The sequence below is a fragment of the Sus scrofa genome, chromosome 2, assembly GCF_000003025.6.
Source record: "Sus scrofa isolate TJ Tabasco breed Duroc chromosome 2, Sscrofa11.1, whole genome shotgun sequence".
NCBI lineage: Eukaryota > Metazoa > Chordata > Mammalia > Artiodactyla > Suidae > Sus > Sus scrofa.
Window position 1 is genome coordinate 147,985,657 of NC_010444.4, and position 21,294 is coordinate 148,006,950.

The 21,294-nt window shown below is 46.5% G+C and overlaps 1 protein-coding gene across 12 annotated transcripts in view; it reads right to left on the reverse strand.

Annotated features, from left to right (window-relative positions):
- Positions 1–21,294, reverse strand: part of PPP2R2B (protein phosphatase 2, regulatory subunit B, beta) — a 484,752-nt gene that overhangs the window by 47,583 nt on the left and 415,875 nt on the right. For 11 of the 12 annotated variants that reach the window (XM_021080828.1, XM_021080843.1, XM_021080849.1 and 8 more), the window contains 2 exons: positions 16,444–16,621; positions 2,274–2,438 (listed from right to left, as the gene is read on the reverse strand). In XM_021080828.1, coding sequence (XP_020936487.1) covers positions 2,274–2,438; positions 16,444–16,621 — 343 coding nt within the window. 12 annotated transcript variants of the gene reach the window in all.

Sequence of the window (21,294 nt, forward strand, 5' to 3'; positions counted from 1 at the left end):
AGCCATACCAGTCATCCTGCCCGCAGTTCCCAAAGCATCATGATGTCTCATGCCTCAGCCCCTTTGCACATGCTGATCCTTCTGCCTTGAACATTTGCTCTTTCTAAGTGAGTACTTTTCAAAGATTAACGCTCAAAGACAGATCAAAGCCACCACACCCAACAGCAAACACTGATTAAGTATCGACCTTGGGCTAGGTACTAGTAGAGGTGCTGGGGAAACAGCAGTGAACAAAACATGCCCTTAAGGCGCCACGGTCAAGGTCAGGGCTCTTCAATAGAAACTTCTGCAATGAAGGACATGTCTTAAATTTGCACTCTCCAATGTGGTAGCTACTACCTACGTGGGTGATTGAGAAACGGAAACACAGACCATCTGAAAGGACATCTGGAAGTGTAACATACACTTACTATGAAATATAATAAAACACCTAATTCACAATTCTTAATAATTATCTCATCTAAGCCCCATGACACACTCATGGGGTAGATGTTACTATTTATTTTTCCTTTTAGGGCCGCACCTGTGGCACACGGAAGTTTCCAGGGTAGGGGTCGAATTGGAGCTGCAGCTGCCGGCCTACACCACAGCCACAGCAATGCCTGATCCGAGCCGCATTTGTGAACTATGCCGCAGCGTGCGGCAATACTGGATCCTTAGCCAACTGAGCGTGGCCAGGGATTGAACCGTTAGCCTCACAGACACTATGTCGGGTTCATAACCTGCTGAGCCACAATGGAAACTCCGGATGTTATTATCTTACTCATTTTACGTGTGAGAGAGCTGAGGCTCAGGGAGGCTGAGGAAAGCTGGACAAAGTCCGATGGCTAATAAGGGGTGAGCCTGGCTCTGACCTGGGTCTGCAGGACTCTCGAATCTGCACAGTCAATACACCACCACGCGAGACGGGCCGCGCTCCCTTGGGCAATACTCCTCAGCCAACGAGCAAACAGGAGCGAATGACCCAGATCCTCACCCTCCTGGCCACACACCTCCACCTGGGGTCGCTGCGTCATCACGCTGCACTGGAGTTAAACCTGTCCCCTGGGGCTGTGGAGAGAAAGGTCCTCCCTGCCAGCGCGCCACAGCAAGCCGGAGTGGCAGGAGATGCTGTCTGGACAAACAGCTCTCACGGCATCTGCACATCTTGGCAGCTGCAGGCTGTCTGGTCTGACACTGGACATGGATGACCACGGCCCTCCAGGCACCTTTACTCTGGGGAGCATTTTGATGTCCAAAAACCTCCCTGGCCTCCACAGCCTCACTGTCACTGCCAGCTGAGCTTTGCTTCACCCGCTTACTTTGGTCTTAGCCTTCGGCCTCCAAGCACTGTGCCCCCACCAGGTGAGAGCTGTGTTGCTCCACCAAGGCCCTCAAAACCCCAGTGTGATCCCAGGGCCTGGCATCTACTGGCCTCTATCCCTACCCTTCTCCCTGAAGCCCTCCCCTGGTGCCCACTGGGACCCCTGGGGCTTCCGGAGTCCTGGTGCCCAAGCCTCAACCTCCACAAGAAGCCACGCATCCCCTCCCCCAGCTGCTATTTTTAAACACTGAGGTACCACTGACACAGAACAGTGTAAGAGTTTCAAGTATACAATATAATGACTTGATATATGTATATATTGCAAAATAATCATGCCAGTTAACTTTAGTTAGCATGGGTCACCACACATAGTCAGGATTTTTTTTTCCTGAGAACTTTCAGGATCTACTTTCTTAACCATTTTCAAATATATACCACCGTAATTAACTTAGCCACCATCTGCAGCTGCCCTCCTTGATTCCCGTATATTCTCAGCCTCCCACGGCATCCAGCAAGTCCTGTTGACACAACCTCCGGTCCAGAACCTGTCCGGTCCTCTCCGTGTCGACACCACTGCCCTCGTCTCGGCCACCCTCGTCTCCTGCCTGGGCATCACAACCACCCCCTAACGGCTCTCCCCCTCCCACTCTGCAGGTTCATTCTCCCTGCAGAGGGTGCAAGAGGGATCTTAACCCAGAATTCAGATCACGTCACAAGGTCGCGTGACAGGGCTCACGCCTTGTTCACCTTTGTATTCCTCAGCGTGACAGGGCTCACGCCTTGTTCACCTTTGTATTCCGCAGCAGAAAGTGAACGTGTGAGGGGTTGGACGCCACGCATCCTCTTTACGAAACACCAAACGTGAAGCTGCCCGCGAGGCAGGCCCGTTTCTTTACGCCCAGGGTGTCCTCCTGCACGTCAGGGTCAGCGGCCCACCTGCCCCCCCCAGCCCTGGGCTGCTGGTACTCACATTTGGTGTGCCTGTCACACAGGGCTGACGCCCGCATGTCGCACAGCCGGATTGTCCCTTTGCTGCTGCTGTACACGAAGGTGTTGCAGTGATGGGGGTGGAACTCGGCCGCCGTGATCACCTCCGTGAGCTCCTCCATGTTGGCGGGCTTGATGTCCACGATGTCTGGCACAGACGAGTCAAGGAGGAGACCAGAAAGGAGGGGGCCTCCAGGGGTGACGGCAGCATCCCTGCCTTACTTGCGTGGAACACACCAGCACCAGCAATGCGATGGCGCCTCAGGGTAAGTGTGCGAGCAAACAGGCAGGTACGGCAGTCCCAGGCAGGTGAGACCCTGGGTCCTCAGGTCTCCCCGGCCCCGTAGCAGATTCCTTCCCCCATAACACAGAGATGCCCCATTCACAGCAAAGGTCCCTGCTCATGCAATCCTGCTAATGTGCCAAGTTGCAAAGACTTTCATTTTACCACGTAGTTCAGCAAGCAGGACCATTCCAACTAATAATTCCATGTATTTGCGTATCTGCCTCCAAACTCCTAGGCTGATAAATGCTATCTATGGCAGACTGTAAATCCTCTTCCATGACACCCCTTAGGCCTTCTGTCATCCCTGATGATGACGATAATAAGAACAATGGCTGCTACCATTTACTAAGCACTGGTAGGCTGATCGCTGCGCAGAGCACATCAATGCACTTTATTTCACTGAATCCTTATCGCAACTCTATGCTCAGCGCTGTTCTTATCCCCGTTGTATCCAAGATGCACATGGAGGCTCAGACTATGGAAGGAATTTGCTCCAAGTCACATGGCTAAAGAGTGGCAGGGCTAGGATTTTATCCCCGGGGCAAAACACTCTGCAGTAACTATGCCAAATTTCTCTGACTGGAGATGAACAGGACTTCGAGCCTCCATAAGCTGTGATTTGCTTTAGAGCTTGTGTGGGAGTTTAAGGATGAGAAAGAATGTTTTAATGTGCGACAGGACAGTTTTAGCCTCCCAGGAATATACTCTCGGTTTTATCCTCCAGTTTTTGGTTTTTTTGTTTTTTTCTATTCAGTGTTTTCCTTTCCGATTAAGAATTATAATACTTTTTTTTTTTTTTGTCTTTTTTTTAGGGCTGAACCCATGTCATTTTTTTGGTCTTTTTTTTCTTAAAATTTTTTAAGACTTTTTTTTTGTCTTTTTATGTTTTCTAGGGATGCACCCGCAGCATATGGGGGTTCTCAGGCTAGGGATCTAGTCCGAGCTGTAGCCGCTGGCCTACACCACAGCCACGGCAACTCAGTATCCGTGCCGTGTCTGCGACTCACACCATAGCTCATGACAATGCTGGATCCTTAACCCACTGAGCGAGGCCAGGGATCGAACCCACAACCTCCTCGTTCCTAGTTGGATTCGTTTCCCCTGTGCCACAATGGGACCTCCAGTATCTATGCTTTTTAAGACCACATCCTTGCATGCTGAAATGAAACATTTGGCCTTCCATCTATGACGGAGACTCGATGGAACTAAGTGCCTTCAGTGGGAATGAGTTTGTGCTGATTCCCTCACACCCTTACTGAGAACGTGGGGGATCTGGGTGCAGACTGGGGTGGACCTGGCTGGGGCTGCGGTACCATCTGAGGGCCCAGCAACTTCCTACAAGGGAACAGGATTCCTGAGGTGGGTGTCAGGGACCCAGCGATTCTCACTCTTGAGCCACACTGATGATGATTTTCCTCACCTGTATATCACCACGTAGCCCATTTTTTTTCCCTACAGATCAACTCAAACCAACTCACTTTCTCTTAGCCTTGTCTAAGCAATAACCCAATACTCACAAAATTATGAGTTTAATGAGCTAGTTCCCTTTTAGGTAATCCATATGAAATACATGCATTTAACAATTAAAAGGAACACATCTCTGTCTGTGCCAGGAGTTTATGCATCACATGTTGGAAAACCCTGCATGGAATCAACAAGCAGTAGCTTGGTCGAGACTACATGATTAGACTGGGATGAATAAAATTCCATGCTTTTTGTAAAGTTGGTAGCAAATGCTCCTCCTTAGGGTTTAGATGAGGTATGGGCGAATGTTCAGGTATTTTTAGTTACATTAGTGCTAAGAAAGCAGCCATCTATTACCAAACATTGCCTACGCTCTGGCATGCAATTTGGTGCAATAATGGCTTTGTTTCCACAGAAAAGAAACCCATGGACCTAGAGAACAGACTTGTGGTTGCCAAGGGGGAGAGGAAGGCAGTGAGATGGACTGGGAATCTGGGGTTAATAGATGCAGACTATTGCCTTTGAAATGGATAAGCAATGAGATCCTGCTGTATAGCACCGGGAACTATATCCAATCACTTCTGATGGAGCATGATGGAGGATAATGTGAGAGAAAGAACGTATATATGTATGTGTGACTGGGTCACCTTGCTGTACAGTAGAAAATGGACAGAACACTGTAAACCAGCTACCGTGGAAAAAGTAAAAATCATTTAAAAAAATAATGGCTTTGTATTTGGTGATGCCTCTTTACCCTTCAATTATCTCTCATAAATCTGGTTGAGTTCTTTGTAAAATTAGCTTGAGACTGAGATAGCATCACATTTTACTATAGTTCCCTCACCAAACCCAGAGGCAAACATTCCTTGGGCTTCTAGAGTATGCGTGCCCCTTGGATTCCCAAAATACTATCTTTACAGGCAACTTCTCCCAGAGTTATAAATACTCCTGCAGTTAGCCCTGCTTGCTGGAGAGCAGGAGCCATGGCCCCCAGAAGGAGGCCTCGAGCTGCCGCTCTGAGTTTCTCCCCAGCCCCCTGGGCTTCAGGGCCATCATACTGGGTGGGGTACGCAGAGGCTGGTGTTCAACTGTTGTCAGATTCCATCACCTCCAGAAAGAGCCTCCAAGCCCAACTCTGCCAGCGAGCACACTTCTCTTTTCCCAAAACAGGGCAAGAAAATCTGGTGTCAGCATTTTCAGCCTCTACCAGTACTGCTCGGAAAACAAGCTAAACAGGAAGGGATCTTGGCAGTGTGGGAGGGGGAGGTGCCACATCAACGGTTATTTTTTTCTCACCTAAAAATAAAGCCCAAAAGTTAGAATGTGTGAAAATGAACTGCCTAAACATATATATGCAATCGGGAACATCCTCCGCCCTCCAGAACTCCACCAGAACTGAGCCTGCTTAGGGCAGCTGCCTCTGTCCCTCCCTCCCTCCCTGGACCTCTAAGTCCACCCACCCTCCCTCCTGCATCCAGCATCTCCCTTTTGAACAGAGCCTTCATCTGGGTCTGACTCTTTGGGGTTCAGGGGCTACACTGCGAGGTTCCAACCATCTTTTTAGCGACTGTGATGGTAAGAACAACAAGGAAGGTGATCATAACCAGTAATTAATGCTTATCGAGGGCCACGCATTGTCTCCTCTGACCTTCGTCTCAGCCTTATGATATACATTACTTAAAATTTTTTTTTTTTAATTAGAGTTGATTTACAATGTTGTGTCCATTTCTACCGCAGGGCAAAGGGATGATGTACACTGTTAATAGGCCTATTTTCCAGCAGAGGAAATAGTGGCCAAGGCCACTCAAGGTCATATGCTCATAGGAGGTGGAGCTAGGATGTGAACCCAGCCTGTCCAACTCCAGAGCCTGGGTTGGTGGCCACATGCCACTCTCCTCCCCGAGCCAGCCTCTCTCTGCAAGTGAGGTAAGTCTGGCTCTCTTGAAACTCCCCTGCTAATCCAAGGCTTCTCCTTGGGGCCTCTGCTCTCTCAATTCACTGACCACTCTGGGGACTACATGTTTTAGAACCAGAATTTGAACATGGATCTGACCTAGGATTTCTGGGTCCTCTGATGTGATGGATTTCTTTCTTTTTCTTCTTCTTCTTCTTTTTTTTGGAACCACAAGTTGGGAGAGAAACGATAAGGGATTTCTTGAATTGTTAATTGATGGAGGATTTTCCGAAATCTAGAGACGTTTGGGAGAAGGGGTTTAGTTTCCAAAAATTCAATGGCTTATGGGGATGGCAGGAGAGCATATTTCACACTTGCATCATCTGGAGCTCAGGCATTTTCCTTACACTGTTCTACAGTGAGAGATCCCTCCAGCCTATGTGGTTGTGCCCTTTGCATCAGGAGGGAAGGAGAAAGGAGCAGAGCAATGCACGGCTCCCTGTATTATCTTGAAAATGGAATGATGCATTTTGACAGTCAATTTTCTCTTCCCAATCCTTCAGAGCTCTCTCTCCGCATTACTTCCCTGTGTCCCAAAGAACTAAATGGCAAAAGCAAAACGGAGCCCTGGATTCACAGCTAATATACGAGGCAGACAGCCAACAGATTGCTATTAAATTAACCCTGGGGCTTGACAGATCTGTTCATCCTGACCCCAACCGCTTATGGCATTCCTTATTAATGTTGAGCCCAGGCAAATTACCTCTGCTAACAAAAGGGGTTAATCTGCCTCTCTGCTGGGACTCTGGAGGCAGCATTGAGGACAGGAGGGGGCACAGCCAGTTTGGCAGCTGAGCTCCACGCTTGGAAGGCAGAAGGCAGGAAGGTGAGGGCACTGCTGTGCCAGGCAGTGGCCTAAGGCATCATTTAAAATAATAATTGAAGACACTGGGAGGTCACCCCTTAAGGGATCGGCTTCAAACAAATAAGAAGCCAGAGCCATGAATTATATCAGCAGTGGGGTGAGGGAATGAAGGGATTTATGGCACAGTGCTAAGCGTAGCATGGGGACCACTCAGAAGTCATTTACTTAATCCCAAATTTGGAAAATACTTTCTACCAAAAAAAAAGTCTATTGCAACATTATAAAAGAAAAAGAATGACAACCTAAATATACAGAAATAGGGAAATGATTAAATTCTGATCTAGCTCATTAAGTTTATGCAATGAAATTTCAAGTCTTTAAAAACGTGTGTGAAAAATTCTATCTACAGGGTGATCACAATGCCACTGAAAACTTACACTTTGAAACTGATGACCTAAAAGGCAAAAATACCAAATGCTCATAGTAGTTCCATCAAGGGGGGTCTATTATTTTTTTCTCAATGATCAGCTTTCATTTCCACATTTTCTTATAAGAAGTTGTATTATTTTAAGATGGAAAAAGACAAGATTTTTCTAGGCTTATTCTGTACGTGTATACTTTCAGGTGAGCTAAGATAGATACAAAATATATACAGTCTGCTCATAGCCAAGTAAAAAGAGTCAGAGAGAGAGAGAGAGAGAGAGAGAGAGAAACAAAAAGAGAGAAAGAGAGAGAGAGAGAACAGAACAGAAGGGAATACAGTTATATCTCACAGGGAGATTAGATTCTAAAGTAGGCCTGTAACCTAGCTTGGGTCCATTCATTCATTTCTTCCTTCGTTTGCTTCATAAGTATTCACACAGAGTCTGCCGGGATTTTTCTCAGTACAGGGGATATAGCTATGACCAAAGCAGAACCCCAAATCCCCCTGATCTATGGAGCTGATGTTCTAGTAGGGGACATGGTCACTAAATAAGATAAAGAAATAGAACATATAGTATATTAGGCAGTACTAACAATTGCTGAACAGAAAAATAAAACAGAGAGAGAGTGTGAGTATGCATGAGTGGGCAGGGTGTGTGTGGAGGGGTGGATGGCCCCTAGATTGAACAGGAGAAGGCTTCCTGCATAAATCAGGAAGAAAAAAAAATCCCTTTTATTTCCTTACTGACTTATTTTCCTGAGCTTTTATTGTTGAATTAGCTAGCATTAAGTTAATATTGTGATGTGAAATCTTTGTAGATACGACAACTAGGTGGTGAGATTATAGGTTATTTTATATTCTCTACAATGAATATATATTACTAATCCAAGGAAACAAACAGTTTTAAAAAGTAGTTCCCTTGGCTTAGCACTCTCTATGACAGAGTAGAGAGGCCAGCAGCCTTAACTCTGGGTAAAGCAGAAGACAAAAGTACGATAAATACTGTAACTGTAACAAAGTGGGGTCCAAAGGTTGGGATTCAGTTTTGGTAGCAACTCTGTTTTGCTCAGAGAACATGGGAAAGGCATTTTATCTCTCTGGGTTTCAATTTCTTTGCCTTTGGATGGTTATCGTCCTGTTAACTCAGCCTCTAAGAAGCCTGAGGATCAAATATGACAAGGAGAAAAGTTATTTATTAAATGGTTTTACAGTGGACTGAATCATCTCAGCTTTTAAAGAAAACATGTATTTTTCCAAAGGTAGCTTTTTATATCATTAGGTTTGTGGGCTTATACGCTTCTGTCCTTTTTTTTTTTTTTTTAAATTTTTTGCTTCTTTCTTCACCATTGCTGATTTTGCTGATACTGACAGAGTCCAGTTCTGCAGGCCAAGCTGGAGAGTGGACGCAAAGTTTACCTGGGTAAGATACTCATATTTATAAGCAGTTCAGCCTTTTCAGACAACACTCAATCCTGGAGGTGGAGGGAAGCCTTATCACGGCCTGAGCATATGGGAGTTGGTTTCTCTTTTAAGGGACATGAGTTTCTCGGAAGTCATTTTTTCCTGTCCAAAGTCTGAGGTGGATCTTTGGATACAAAGCAGGGATCTCAGAGCATCCAGATCTTGTTAGCTGGGTGGACATCGGGCTTGATGAGAACACACTGCAAATCCCCAAAGATGACTCCAAGGGATATTCCTCTCTTAAGAGCTTAAAAAAGGCCAATGTGCAAATACCAATGGAGGGTTTGCCAGCTGCCAGGTTTCCATATGCAAGGGGTGGCCAAGAGAAACACGTGCCCTACAAGTTACTGCTTTTAATATGTGTTGAGCTGCAAAAGACTGGGATAAGAGGTCCTTTATGACTGGGGGTGGCGGGTATGTGAAAATCCCATAACCACAGCCTCTTTCCTGCTCATGTGACAGAGACCTTGAAATTCCTCCATGAGAAGACACTCGATACTTCACTCAAAGGCCAACCCGAGTGTTGCTTTATGAGGGGCTCTAGCCCTTTGCTCATGAGCCTTCCTACGTCTTTATCCACAGCACCTTGAATGAGCCTCTGTGTGCACACTTAGCTCGTGTTATTATTATTATTACCTGAGTAATTTAGGACAGCGTGTTGACTGCATTTTACTGGAATACAGTGAGACAGACCCAGCTTTTAACCCCTAGGTTGTAACTGCAATCAGTTACCTAACCTCAAAAGCCTTTGAACTCACTAACTGATCAACAGAGAGAGGAAGAATACTACTGGAGGTGATATAACATACCTGCTACTGAACAGAGGCCCCCAAAGCTGTTAGTCTCATCTCCCCTAGTATGGTTACATGTCTGTCTCCCCCGTCTACATATTCCCTGAAGCGGTCTTGTGATATGTCACCTCGGTTAGGCCAAGCCACGCTCCTGGGTGCGGCAGGCTAACAGGGTTTACTCTCTCAGGTGAGGTGGGGACAGGAGGGGAGAAGGAGCCACTCTGCACACATGCACCGGTTTCCCGTTAGTCAGTCAAACAGTAGGATTCTGTTAAGGGGGTTCTGCAGACGTGGTTAAAGGCCCTAATCAGTTGATTTCAATGTAATCAAAAGGAGATGATCCTGAGTGGCCTGAATGGTCCAGCTGGGAGGCATTTAAATGAAGGCTTGGGTCTTCCTTGAGGAAGAGACTCTAAAAAGATGCGGAGACTATGCTACTTTCCTCTAAGTCTTCCTTCTGGAGGGTCCTGTGGACATGGCCTGTGATGCTTACACCTGTGATGTTCTAGCTTGCCTGTGGTTTTTCTGTGCCTGACAGCTGGCCTTACAGGCTTTGGATTTGCCTGGCCAGCCACATAATTGTCAGGCTAATTCATTGTAGTAATTCAATCCCTGCTCTGCCCCCCCCAACCCTCTCCGACTAGTTTTTCTTCTCTGGTTGAACTCCCATTACAAGGAGTTACACCTACCCTCCGGATTACAAGGGCGGTGACATCAGGGATGGAGTTTTATTCATCTTGGCATTTCCAGTGCACATAGTAAGTGCTCAATAAATATTCATGGGTTTTACTTTAGTTCATTCTTGTGACTGAGCAGCCTTCTTTTGGCAAGGTTTTTTGCAGATGCAGGAAACTCACAGTAGGTCAACAGGCCAGGATGCTAGGCTTGTATCACGTGGATCATTTAGCCTCTGGTTTTCTTAGGCGAGAATGAGGTCCAAGCCACAAAGTGAGAAGAAGAGAGTGCTGGGGATACGCCCTCAATTATAACAGCTACTTTATAGAGGCTTCTCATTGTGCCAGGCACTGTACAACATTCTCTCATTTAACCCTCATAACAACCTTAAAAAACAGGTGGTACTATTATCCTCGTTAACTGACAAGGAAATTGAGGGCCAGAGAAATATTAAGCAACTTGTCAAGGTCATATGGGTTTTAGTATGTGGAGCTGGATTCAGGTTCAGTGACTCTCACTCCAGAGACTCCCTTCCCAACTATTAAGTGATATTGCTCTCAGGAAGTTAAGAAGCCTGAAAGAATTTTGCAGAGTTTCATTCTTGCCCCTTCCTCTGATACGATAAGACTCGGCTTGCCCCGTGGGAGAAGAGACCCTCATTTCCTCAAAGCCCTAGGTTTGGGGTCATGTGCGGAGGGTGAGCATCCACACAAGCAAGGCTCCAGGCCTGGGAAAATACACCGAGACTGCATTTAATATGGGAAGCAGGGGGCTGCTCTGGCACACAGGTCAGTGCGCTGGATGTGCCACTGGAAGGGATGCTCTCCTTCTATGCTAAATGCTAGACTGAGATTAATATCCACAGGGGATATGCACAGTTGCAGATGAAAGGCACAGCAGTAACCAGGGAGAGAAATCTGTACCAGTCCCACAGCTTCCCTCAAAGCTTGCCTGGCAGAATCCTCCTGGATTAAAAGGAAGACTGCTGTCCATGGTAGTAAGGGATGACAGAAGTTAGACATAAAGGGTTTCTGTCATGTGGTCCTCTGATCAGGGAATCAAATCCAAAAGCGCCTTGGCTCAGTTGACAAGTGAACCTGATGCGAGGGCTGTTAAGACCAAGGTCAGAGATGAAGTATTCCGGGAGTCCAGTTGGCTTCTTCCAGAGAAGTCCTCTGTCTCATGCCAGAGACTGGACTCATGCAAGACGTGTCTTCTGCTCATCTTTCCAGCCTTGCTTACACTATACTCTACTTCACCCTCTGGATCTTCTTGAGTTCCTCCAACACATCATGCCCCGCTCCTGCCACAGGACCTTTGTACATGATAGACTCATCTTTCCACACCTGTTTGCCAAGTTAGCTCATACTCTTCCTCTTACAAATCTCAACAGTTTCTCAGCAAAGCCTTTTTACTCCCCAGTCTACATCAGCTTTTTAAAAGTGCATTCACAAAACCATATTCCCTTTCTTCACAGAACTTATTTTGGTTTGTAATAATATACTCAATAGTGTGATTATTTGATGAATGTCATTCTGAAAGCAGAAAATTTGTTTCTTTTCATTCTTGTATCCCCATGGCTTAATGCAGTGCCTGGCACAAACTAGGTGCTCAGTATACAGTTGTTGAGGGCTCTATCTTTACTTTTACTTGATATGGATTTATTTGATAGGTCCCATATTGGACTAGGTAAGAGCCCAGGTCTACTCATTCTTACTCCTGAGAACAGAATTCAAAGGATCTTAGGTATACTATAGTTTTCATAATTAAGAAGCATCCTTTTATAGTAATTTTCTTGAATTGAGAAGACAAGACTACCTTTTGCTCTAGAAAATCGCTCATCTAGAGATGAGTTATTATTGTCTTGATGTAGTTAACCCATTAAGCCCAAAGCCTGACCACTTTAACCCAGAACCTATTACACAAAACAGGGACAGACTGGGTGCAGATGGAAGGAAATGGATTCAAGACCAAGTGCCCCACAGCCTGGAATGCTTCCCCCTGATACGCGCTGAACACAAGGCCTGGACCTCAGAGATTGTGTTGGTCCCAGTTTACTGATCACTCACTCGGCAAGGTGTTTCCCCTAAGCACATATGTATGTGTGTGTATCTATGTGTATATATACACACACACGTAATATAAATATATAAGTATATATACACACATGTATGTGTACATGTGCATGTGTCTGTGTGTGTGTAAATGTATATACATAAGTATATATATACACATATGTGTGTACATGTATACATTTAAATATGAATTTAAAAACATTCTAACAATGCTCTTTGGTGGAACTCTCTACACATCATGAAGCAGAGGCTTGGCTAAGTTAAAAAACATGTTAAAGCTTACACAGCCAACAACAGGAGACCTGAGGGAGACCTTGAGGCTTACTGGACTTCAAAGACTGTGTTCGCAATCCTAATGCCAGTATCACACCGACTGCTGGTCACCAGAAACTCTGACTTTTTAAAAAACGTACTGCAAAACCACTTGCCTTAATACATTACTGATACTTTTCTTTACATATCCGTACTTTGTAATTTAAATGGATTTCTCAGTATCGGGAAATCATAGGATTGGCGTGATAGTTGTATTTTGTAATATTCATGGTCATAAATACACAATATGAAAACAAAAGGAGTCCAGGCCGTGTCTGGAAGCACCTTGCCTCATACCACACTTTGGGAACCCCACATTTTTCATCCTGAGCTAAGTTTCTTCCGCCTCCTTAGTGGATAAGAGGTATTCTAGAAATGGTGCTGCACAACATATGACTTAATCAGATCTGTCTGGTGGTTGGTGTTTTGGAGGCTCTTCTGAAAGATGGCCGCGTCCTGCCCCAGAGACGGCTGCACTTCAGAAACGATGAGCCAAAGGGTCCTGGTTTGAACAGTCTGCTCAATGCTCAGGGCGGTCTGGTTGAAAATAACTATGTAGATGTCAGTTGCCATCATTCTCATGATGACAATGATTATTTTACATATGGCTGCTTTAAGGGTGAATGGCACGGTCTCATTTGCATGCCAGCATCTGGCAGGCTGTCACACAGCTGCAGAATATAACCTAAATTGTGCTATTAATATTTCCCCTTTGCGTTCTCCCCAAGGCATCTGTCTCCTAAAACGCCTAAAGAAACTTCTCTCCCCCTTGAAGGCCTGGAGGCAAAATTCAGAAAACATGTCACCTAGTCTGGGGACCGCAGAAGCTCCAAGTGGCAGCAGCTGAGCCTCAGCAGATTTCTGGCTCTTGGAAGAGATGTCAAGGGAGATGGGAACTACCACCCACACTCGTTCTGCGAGCAGCTGCACTTCCAGGGAAAATCTGTAGGCAGATTCTCCGAGGCTCAGACAGTATGTCGCGTCTGCTCTGTGATCATCAAGAGATGCCAGTCGTGGTCTTAATGGCCAGTTCTTAACATCTCCATAATCACCACTACTGGCGTCCAGCTGCCTTCCCTGAAAAACCTTGGGGAACTACTGAGCACTCTTCTGTGGTGGGGGCTAGCTGACTGTGTACCTAAGCCAGGTCTTTTTATTTATGTGCAACAGCTATACTACATTTCCCAGACTGCCTTGAGGTTAGGTGTGGTCATATGATGGAGTTCTAGCCAATGGGCTGCACTCTACTTTAGAACCCGGCTCATGGGCATCTTCCATGTGTGGTCCTGCATAAGCGTCCTCTCTTGCTGCACTGATGCTCAGTTCTTAGAGTGGTGACACTGGGGAACCACAAGATGGAAGGAACCTGAATCCCTGAATCACTGACTGGAGGAGGTTGTCTGCTGATGGGAATCATCAATATTGGACCTTACAAGAGAAATAATCTTTTATATGTTCGAGCCATTATGGATTCTATTTTATACCAGAACATTCAGAGCTTTATGATAACTAATATACTTTTAAGATGAAATTGCTGGGTTAGATTTTATGATCACTTATCCACTGGCTATCTCTGCTTTGGTGACGTACTAGTATTTCAAACTTGAAATGTCCAACCAAAATGATACTTTCTGTATGTCAGAATATTCTATTCTTGGGATACAGGAGTAGATCATACAAAATTCCTTCTCTCATAAAATTTACATTCAAATGTGGGGAACCTAAAATACACTACAAAACCCCCCAATTTCAAATAGTGATAAGTGCTATGACGTTAATGGGGCTTGAGGGTTAATGGAGGCTACTTGGGAGTTACTTAGGGGGAGGCAGTGTCTCTGAGGAGGTGACATGGGCCTGAAGTTTACATGATGACATAGAGTTAGCCACGTGGACTCTGTGGGCAAAGTATTCCGGAAAGAGGGAACAGCAAATACAAAGAATGGAAGTAACAATAAGCTTTATCCAGGAACAGAGAAGAGGTTAGTTGGCTAAGCAGAGTGAGTTAGGGGAGACGGGTGTGAAGGGAATCAAAGAGGCAGGCAGAGCCACGAGCTTATGGAATCATTCAGTCCAAGGTTAAGAGCTTGGATTGTATTCTGAGTTCAATGAGAAGCTACCAGAGTGTTTTCATCTGGGGAGAAATAACATCTGAATTACATGGTGAAAGGTCCATCCTTCTTTTTTTTTTTTTTTTTTGCTTTTTGTGGCCACACTGGCAACATATGGAGGTTCCCAGGCCAGAGGTCCAACTGGAGCTAGAGCTGCAGGCCTACACCACAGCCACAGCAATGCAGGATCTGAACTGCATCTGCGACCTACACCACAGCTCATGGCAAACACTGGATCCTTAACCCACTGAGTGAGGCCAGGGATCGAACCCACAACCCCATGGCTCCTAGTTGGATTCGTAGCTGCACGACAAGGGGAACTCCGAAAGGTCCATTCTGTTATGTGGAAAGTATATTGTGTAGGAGAGCAAGAAAGAATGGGGCTAGACTGTAGGTCACTGCAGGCACATAGGTGAGAGGACAGTGGCCTGTACTGGCGTGAGTTGATAGGGTGGAGATGGGGACAGATTAGCTGCGTTGAGATGTATGTTAGAGGAAGCAAAGGCTGGGCTCACGAATCGACTGGGTTGGGGGTGGGGAGCCTGGTGGATGGGAGGAAAGATCAATATTGACCCTTAGGTCGGTTGTCCAGCTGCTTGGGGGGTGAAACTATTAACTGAGACTGGGAATTCACGTGATGAATCAGGTTTGTGGTGGGACAGGCCACCTGACAGGTGCTGAATACATGACTGATTTTTAATGTTAAATAGAGGCCAACACGGTGGGCTGAGAGAGTGCTGGCTCAGCAGGTTTCTTGACTTCTTAACATTTCAGCTAAGCCTTGATAATCACTCTTTTTTTTTTTTTTTTTGTCTTTTTTGTCTTTTTTTTCTAGGGCCACACCCAAGGCATATGGAGGTTCCCAGGCTAGGGGTCTAGTTGGAGCTGTAGCCGCTGGCCTATACCAGAGCCACAGCAACATGGGATCCAAGCTGCATCTGTGACCCATACCATAGCTCACGGCAACGCTGGATCCTTAACCCTTTGAGCAAGGCCAGGGATCGAACCCGCATCCTCATGGTTCCTAGTCAGATTTGTTAACCACTGAGCCATGACGGGAACTCTGATAATCATTCTTACAATATGGGATTGTTATATTAAATATACTCTTGGCAGGTAGAGGCTGGAAAGGGTGTGATGGGAACGTGAGCATTGCTAATCAGGTTTGGTTTTCTGATCTGCATGCTAGTTACCCAGGAGTGCTCTGTGCTGGATATAGGTGCACTTTGCAAAATGAGATTATAGATGCTAAGTTCTCAGGACAGTACTTGGATTCGGTAAATGGCAGCATTATTGTTTTCATTATTATGATACAATGAAAACCGTCTCCTGTGTACCCATGATCCCAAAGGGTCCACACAGGCCATGTGTGAAGCCATTAACAAGAGGAAGCTACCCTCGACTGAACTCTAGGGTTTGGTCTTCGAGCTGATAAAGTCACACAGGCCATGTGTGAAGCCATTAACAAGAGGAAGCTACCCTCGACTGGACTCTAGGGTTTGGTCTTCGAGCTGATAAAGTCAGATCTAGTTCAAATTCATGATGCACAAATGCCTGTGTGTCCAAGAAGAGATTCAGAGTTCTAATCCAGAGGTAGTCCTTGCAAAATACTTATAATTCAATACTTCCCTGTGTTTGGATGCAGGAGTATCACAAGATGCCTAAAAGGAACAGGTCTCCACGAGTACTAGGTCGCCAGCTGTGACTGCCCCCTCCGGGTCCACTCCCCCCCAGGCTTGCTCATACCTCAGTACTCTCGATTTAGGCCAACTGGTTCTTGGCCCCCAAGAAAGGATACTAAAACTCTGATTGGTTATCTCAAAGTTCCACAGGTTAATCCTCAGGTCGTCAGCTGACATGTAGGTTTCATAGTCGCTGTTGACGGATATGGAGTTGATGTGGTATGTGTGTGCATTGGCAAATACTCTTCGCGGGGTCGCTTCCACCATCAGGTCCATGGGTCTCAGGACAGGCACCTGGACGCAAGAGCAACACATCACGTCAGAACCAAAGCTTGTCCCCAGGAGAAGGGTGTGCATGTGCTGTCCTCCGCGGTCACACACAAACTCATGGCCATGTGGAAGGGGCATGAAGCCAGAGGAGGAGACTGACAAATCATGTTGTTCCTACGCCCTTTGGTTCTTTTCAGTTCCACCCTATCCTTAAAAAATGGCACCATCGCTTAGCCCTGATGGGCAATTTCATCCTTTATAGAGTCTAAGTTTTGTCCAGGCCTCTCCAGGTGGCCCCATCGCAGGGGAACTTAGAATCCACCGTGGAGTCATGAGCTTTTACAGCGGTTGTTCCAACTGTTTATTTTCTTTTTAAACTTGAAATCTAGTTTTAAAAGGAAAGGGTGGGGAAATTTTAGAAATGTCTAGATCGACTGAGATTTAAATGTATCCTTCATGGTTTGGGAGGCCTAGACCTCATCCTGTGTTTTTCCTCAATCTTTACAATTTTTTTTTTTTTTTTGTCTCTTTAGAGCTGCATATGCGGCATATGGAGGTTCCCAGGCTAGGGGTTGAATTGGAGCTGCAGCTGCCAACCTACACCAAGTCATAGCAACACAGGATGTGAGCTGCGTCTGTGGCCTACACCACAGTTCATGGCACACTGGATCCTTAACCCACTGAGCGAGGCCAGGGGTTGAACCTGCATCCTCAGGGACACTAGTCAGATTTGTTTCCGCTGAGCCACGACAGGAACTCCTGTCCTCAATCTTTAAGGGAATTTTGGGAAGGCATATAATCACCCAAGAGTCTAGTAGCCCAGATTCAGCCACTAATACATAAGGCACTCATTGCCATCCTGTTTTATCTGGGAAAATCTTGGCTTATACCTGTTGGCTTGGTGTAGCAACAATGTACTGTACACTTTCTTTTTTTCTTTTTCTTTTTCTGTATCTTGCTATGTTTTAGCCAACAATTTATTTGAAACCTTTATTGTTAATGACACAAATGGACATATTTACAAAACAGATTCATAGATATAGAACACAAATTTTTGGTTACCAAAGGGGAAAGGGCATGGGGAGGGATAAATTAGAAGTTTGGGGTTAACAGATACACACTACTATACATAAAATAGATAATAAATAAGGACCTACTGTATGGCATAAGGAACTATATTCAGTATCTTGTAATGTACTGTCCACTTTCACATCCAAATTGCCCTTGTTGGGACAAACATTATGGGGTCATCTTACTGGTATACGAAGGGTACGCAGCAATTTGTTGAATAAGTAAGACTACGTGAGCAAATGTTTTCTTCCTCATACATCACAGAAGCAGGCAGTTTACAGCTTCCACACAGAGTTTCTTCCTGGCAAATCTGAACAAAGACCCACCACTGTTCTGACTCCCTCTGTGAATTCAAGGGCACTTCTGACGACACCTGGGTAAACTGGCTCCCAAGAAAGTAATAAGAACACAAATACCTGAGAGGGGACAGACTGAAACACAGCAAACACAAACCACAGGTGTGGTCCTTTGAAAGAAACAAGAGAATAAAAGGACCAAAAGCTATCTTCTTTTCAAGGAAGTCAGCTCTTGCGACCAAGCCCTGCCTGACTTGATACCAGGTGGCCCATTAAGACTTCAATATCTGGATTTGTTTCCACCCAGGGGGTGAGGGGAAGGAGGTGAAAACAAAGGTTGTATTTTGGGAAGTGCCATCACCTCAACAGCATAACCTTTTACAAAACAGAATTCTCCCGGCTCAGTCTTGAAGGATTTTAAGGGACTCTCTAAGTTAAAGGAACAATTCAGAGGAATCACAGAACCCTATGCAGATGTGGTGCCGGATATCCAGGTATCCTGGAAATCAGAGGAGCTTGAGATATGATGTAGGAAGAGCCAGGGTGCCTCCGAAAGCCAGGAATGGGATGGAAGGGAGAATCCCACCACCTCATTTTGGGTAATGGTCCTGGAGCACAGGCAGGAAGGGGTCTGGTCACAGACTCACCTCTCAAGGACAGGTTCTGTGGCCACGGGCATTATCCTGCCCCAGAAGTGCCCTAACGATCACGAAGGGTGGTTGGCATCTGTTGCAATGATGTGCCTTTCGGCTCACCCTCCCATTTACCCTCTCAGCAACATTTGCGTGTGCTCTGTCCAAAGTGAGGAGTGTTCAACTGGTGACCCAAACTAGCCCAGGTCCTGCCTGCATAGGACTGTCGAGGTGGTGGAGGTAGGTACACACTCTCATAAACCACATAAGAAGTCGCATGTGAATCGTCACATAATAAAATGCAGGAAGTACCCCAAAGAAGAGGAAACAGCACAAGGAGGGGTTCCACATGGGTAGCGAGGTCTGGAGAGGTTTTTCTGAGGAAGCGTGAACCAGATGGCGAGAAGGATGAGAAGGTGATTACTAGGTCAGAAGGGGAAGGAAGAATGCTCTTGTCGGTGGAAAGAACACATACAAAGGTCCTGAGGTGAGGGTGTGTAAGGCAGGAATGAGACAGACAGTCATGGGAGATGAAGGGGCAGGGGAGGTAAGAGACAGGGCACAGGAAAGATGTTGTCATCACCCTAAGAGAAAGGGGAAGAAATCAAAAGATTTCCAATGGTGGCGAAAGGATCAGGTTCAACGTTTTGATTAGATGATTCCTTGATGTACTAGAGAGAATGCGTTAGAGGATGAAGGAGGTAGAACTTTGAAAAGGACAGTGATACACTATCGAACACCAATTAAGGGTGTGTCTGAGTTAAGGCTCTACAATGGATAAGAAAAGTGACTTTGCCCTTAGAAACTTGGCTACAAATATTTATTGGGCATTGACTCTGCATCAGTCATTTTTCACACATCATCTCAGGTAATTCTTTCACCAGCTCTGTGAAACAGATACTCGTAGCACAAAGTCCTACTATGAAGAGAAAACTGAGGCTCAGAGAAGCTAAGTCACTGGCCCAGAGTTGTCCAGCAGAGCCAGAATTGGATCCGAGTTTGCCTGACTGCAAAGCTGGTGCTTTTCCCATTCCATCATACCATACCCAACTAGCACGCAGGGTAGGAAGTGATAAATGCCCTGCAAAGGACACGCGTACACTGCTCTAGGATTTATGGATTGAATAGGATCACTGCCAGTAATGATGGCAGTGGCGGTTTTAGAATTCTGTGGTGAAGCTGCCTCTAGAAATTTGTTTGGTGCTGCATGTGTGATGGCCTTTGAAGAGGGCGTCTACTCCGTGTGCTTTCAGAAACACAAGCCCCGCGCTCGCAGTTTGTCATGAAGGAACTCCCCACCTGAAGCTCTGGAGCACTGCCCGCTTCCTCCGCCTCCTGCTCAAAGCAGGCTCCCCAGGGCCATGGAAGACACGAGATCCGTGAGGACTTCCTGTGGCTTCTCCTAAACTCTTCCCCGAGCCTCCTTCAATTCCGTGCACTGTCGGCAGAGGCTTCCCGTGGCTGTGGTGACAGGGAAGGGAGCACGACAGGCTGGATCAAGAGGCATTACCAAGTGGGAACTGCCAGCCCAAAGCATCAGCTTAATGTGATGGGCCTGCCTGCTAATTCAGGCTGACAGGTTCCGTGATGTACCACTTAACGGGGAAGCTCCGTGTCGGCACCTGGGGAGGGAGCACACGTGCTTTGCCCAGACAAGGCGGGGGAAGGATGCTGCCCACGGTATTCCAATCCATTCCCATGCCCAGGTCACGGCTGTCCACTGCCTGCTGACACCCCTTGTGAGAAGGCAGAGGGACTTAAGGCAGTTCAAGCTGGACAGGATGACTGTGTTGCCTACACACTCCTTTTGGGGCCAGGCAGGGATAAGAGTGGGACCCAGCCCACAGGCACCAGGGGGGCTTTCTCTGTAAGATCTTGGAGGGCTTCCTAGAGTTGCAGTCTCTGTGTTAGAGCACCCCTGACCCTTGGCCTGCTCAGAAGGAAGGTCCCTCTGTTTGCCATGTGACAGGGGAGGTGAAGTATCCCGCCCGACGTCACACAGAGAGGAAGTTGGGGGACCGGACTTGGGCAGTTTGGCTCCTGATTGGGCACACGTAACCATGGCTGTGAATGAAACTTTTAGGTTGAAATATGAAAATGTCACTTTTTAAGTCAACAATTGCCAAATCTCAGTAGTTTCATGTGGTTTAGCCTAACATTTTGGAAGGACTCTGTGCCATGAGGCTGTGACTTTGAATCATGGAACACTGAGTCTCGGAAGGGCCCCGTGTGTGTATGTGCGTGTGTCGGACGGGGAGGCAGAGTGGAGGCTCCCTGCCTTGTTCTTGGTGAGATGCTTGGATCCTCAGTCACATCTGGCTTAAATAACTATTTCTGTGGATAAAGGAGTGTGGGAACCACTGGCCTGGGCAGTTCCTGAACTCTGCAGATGAAGAAATCAGGACCCCAAGAGATGACGTGCCATGTCCACGGTCACCCTGCAGGGGTGGCAGCACCACCGCTCTGGTCTCTGCTGCTCCTCCCAGAGCTCCTCTGTCCACCCCCCCAGCAGGGGCCTGAGTCATTCTCCACAGAACCAGACAAAATCCAGGATCAAGCTGGGACTTTCAACTGGTAGTTCAAACCCTCTTTTCTGAGTCCTTTTGGCAGGGGCTGTGAAGCTGGTGCTTTATTGTGCTTATAAATGAGAATGGGGGCCAGTGGTCCTGGACTGCACAGCTGGTGTTCGTGACCCTCT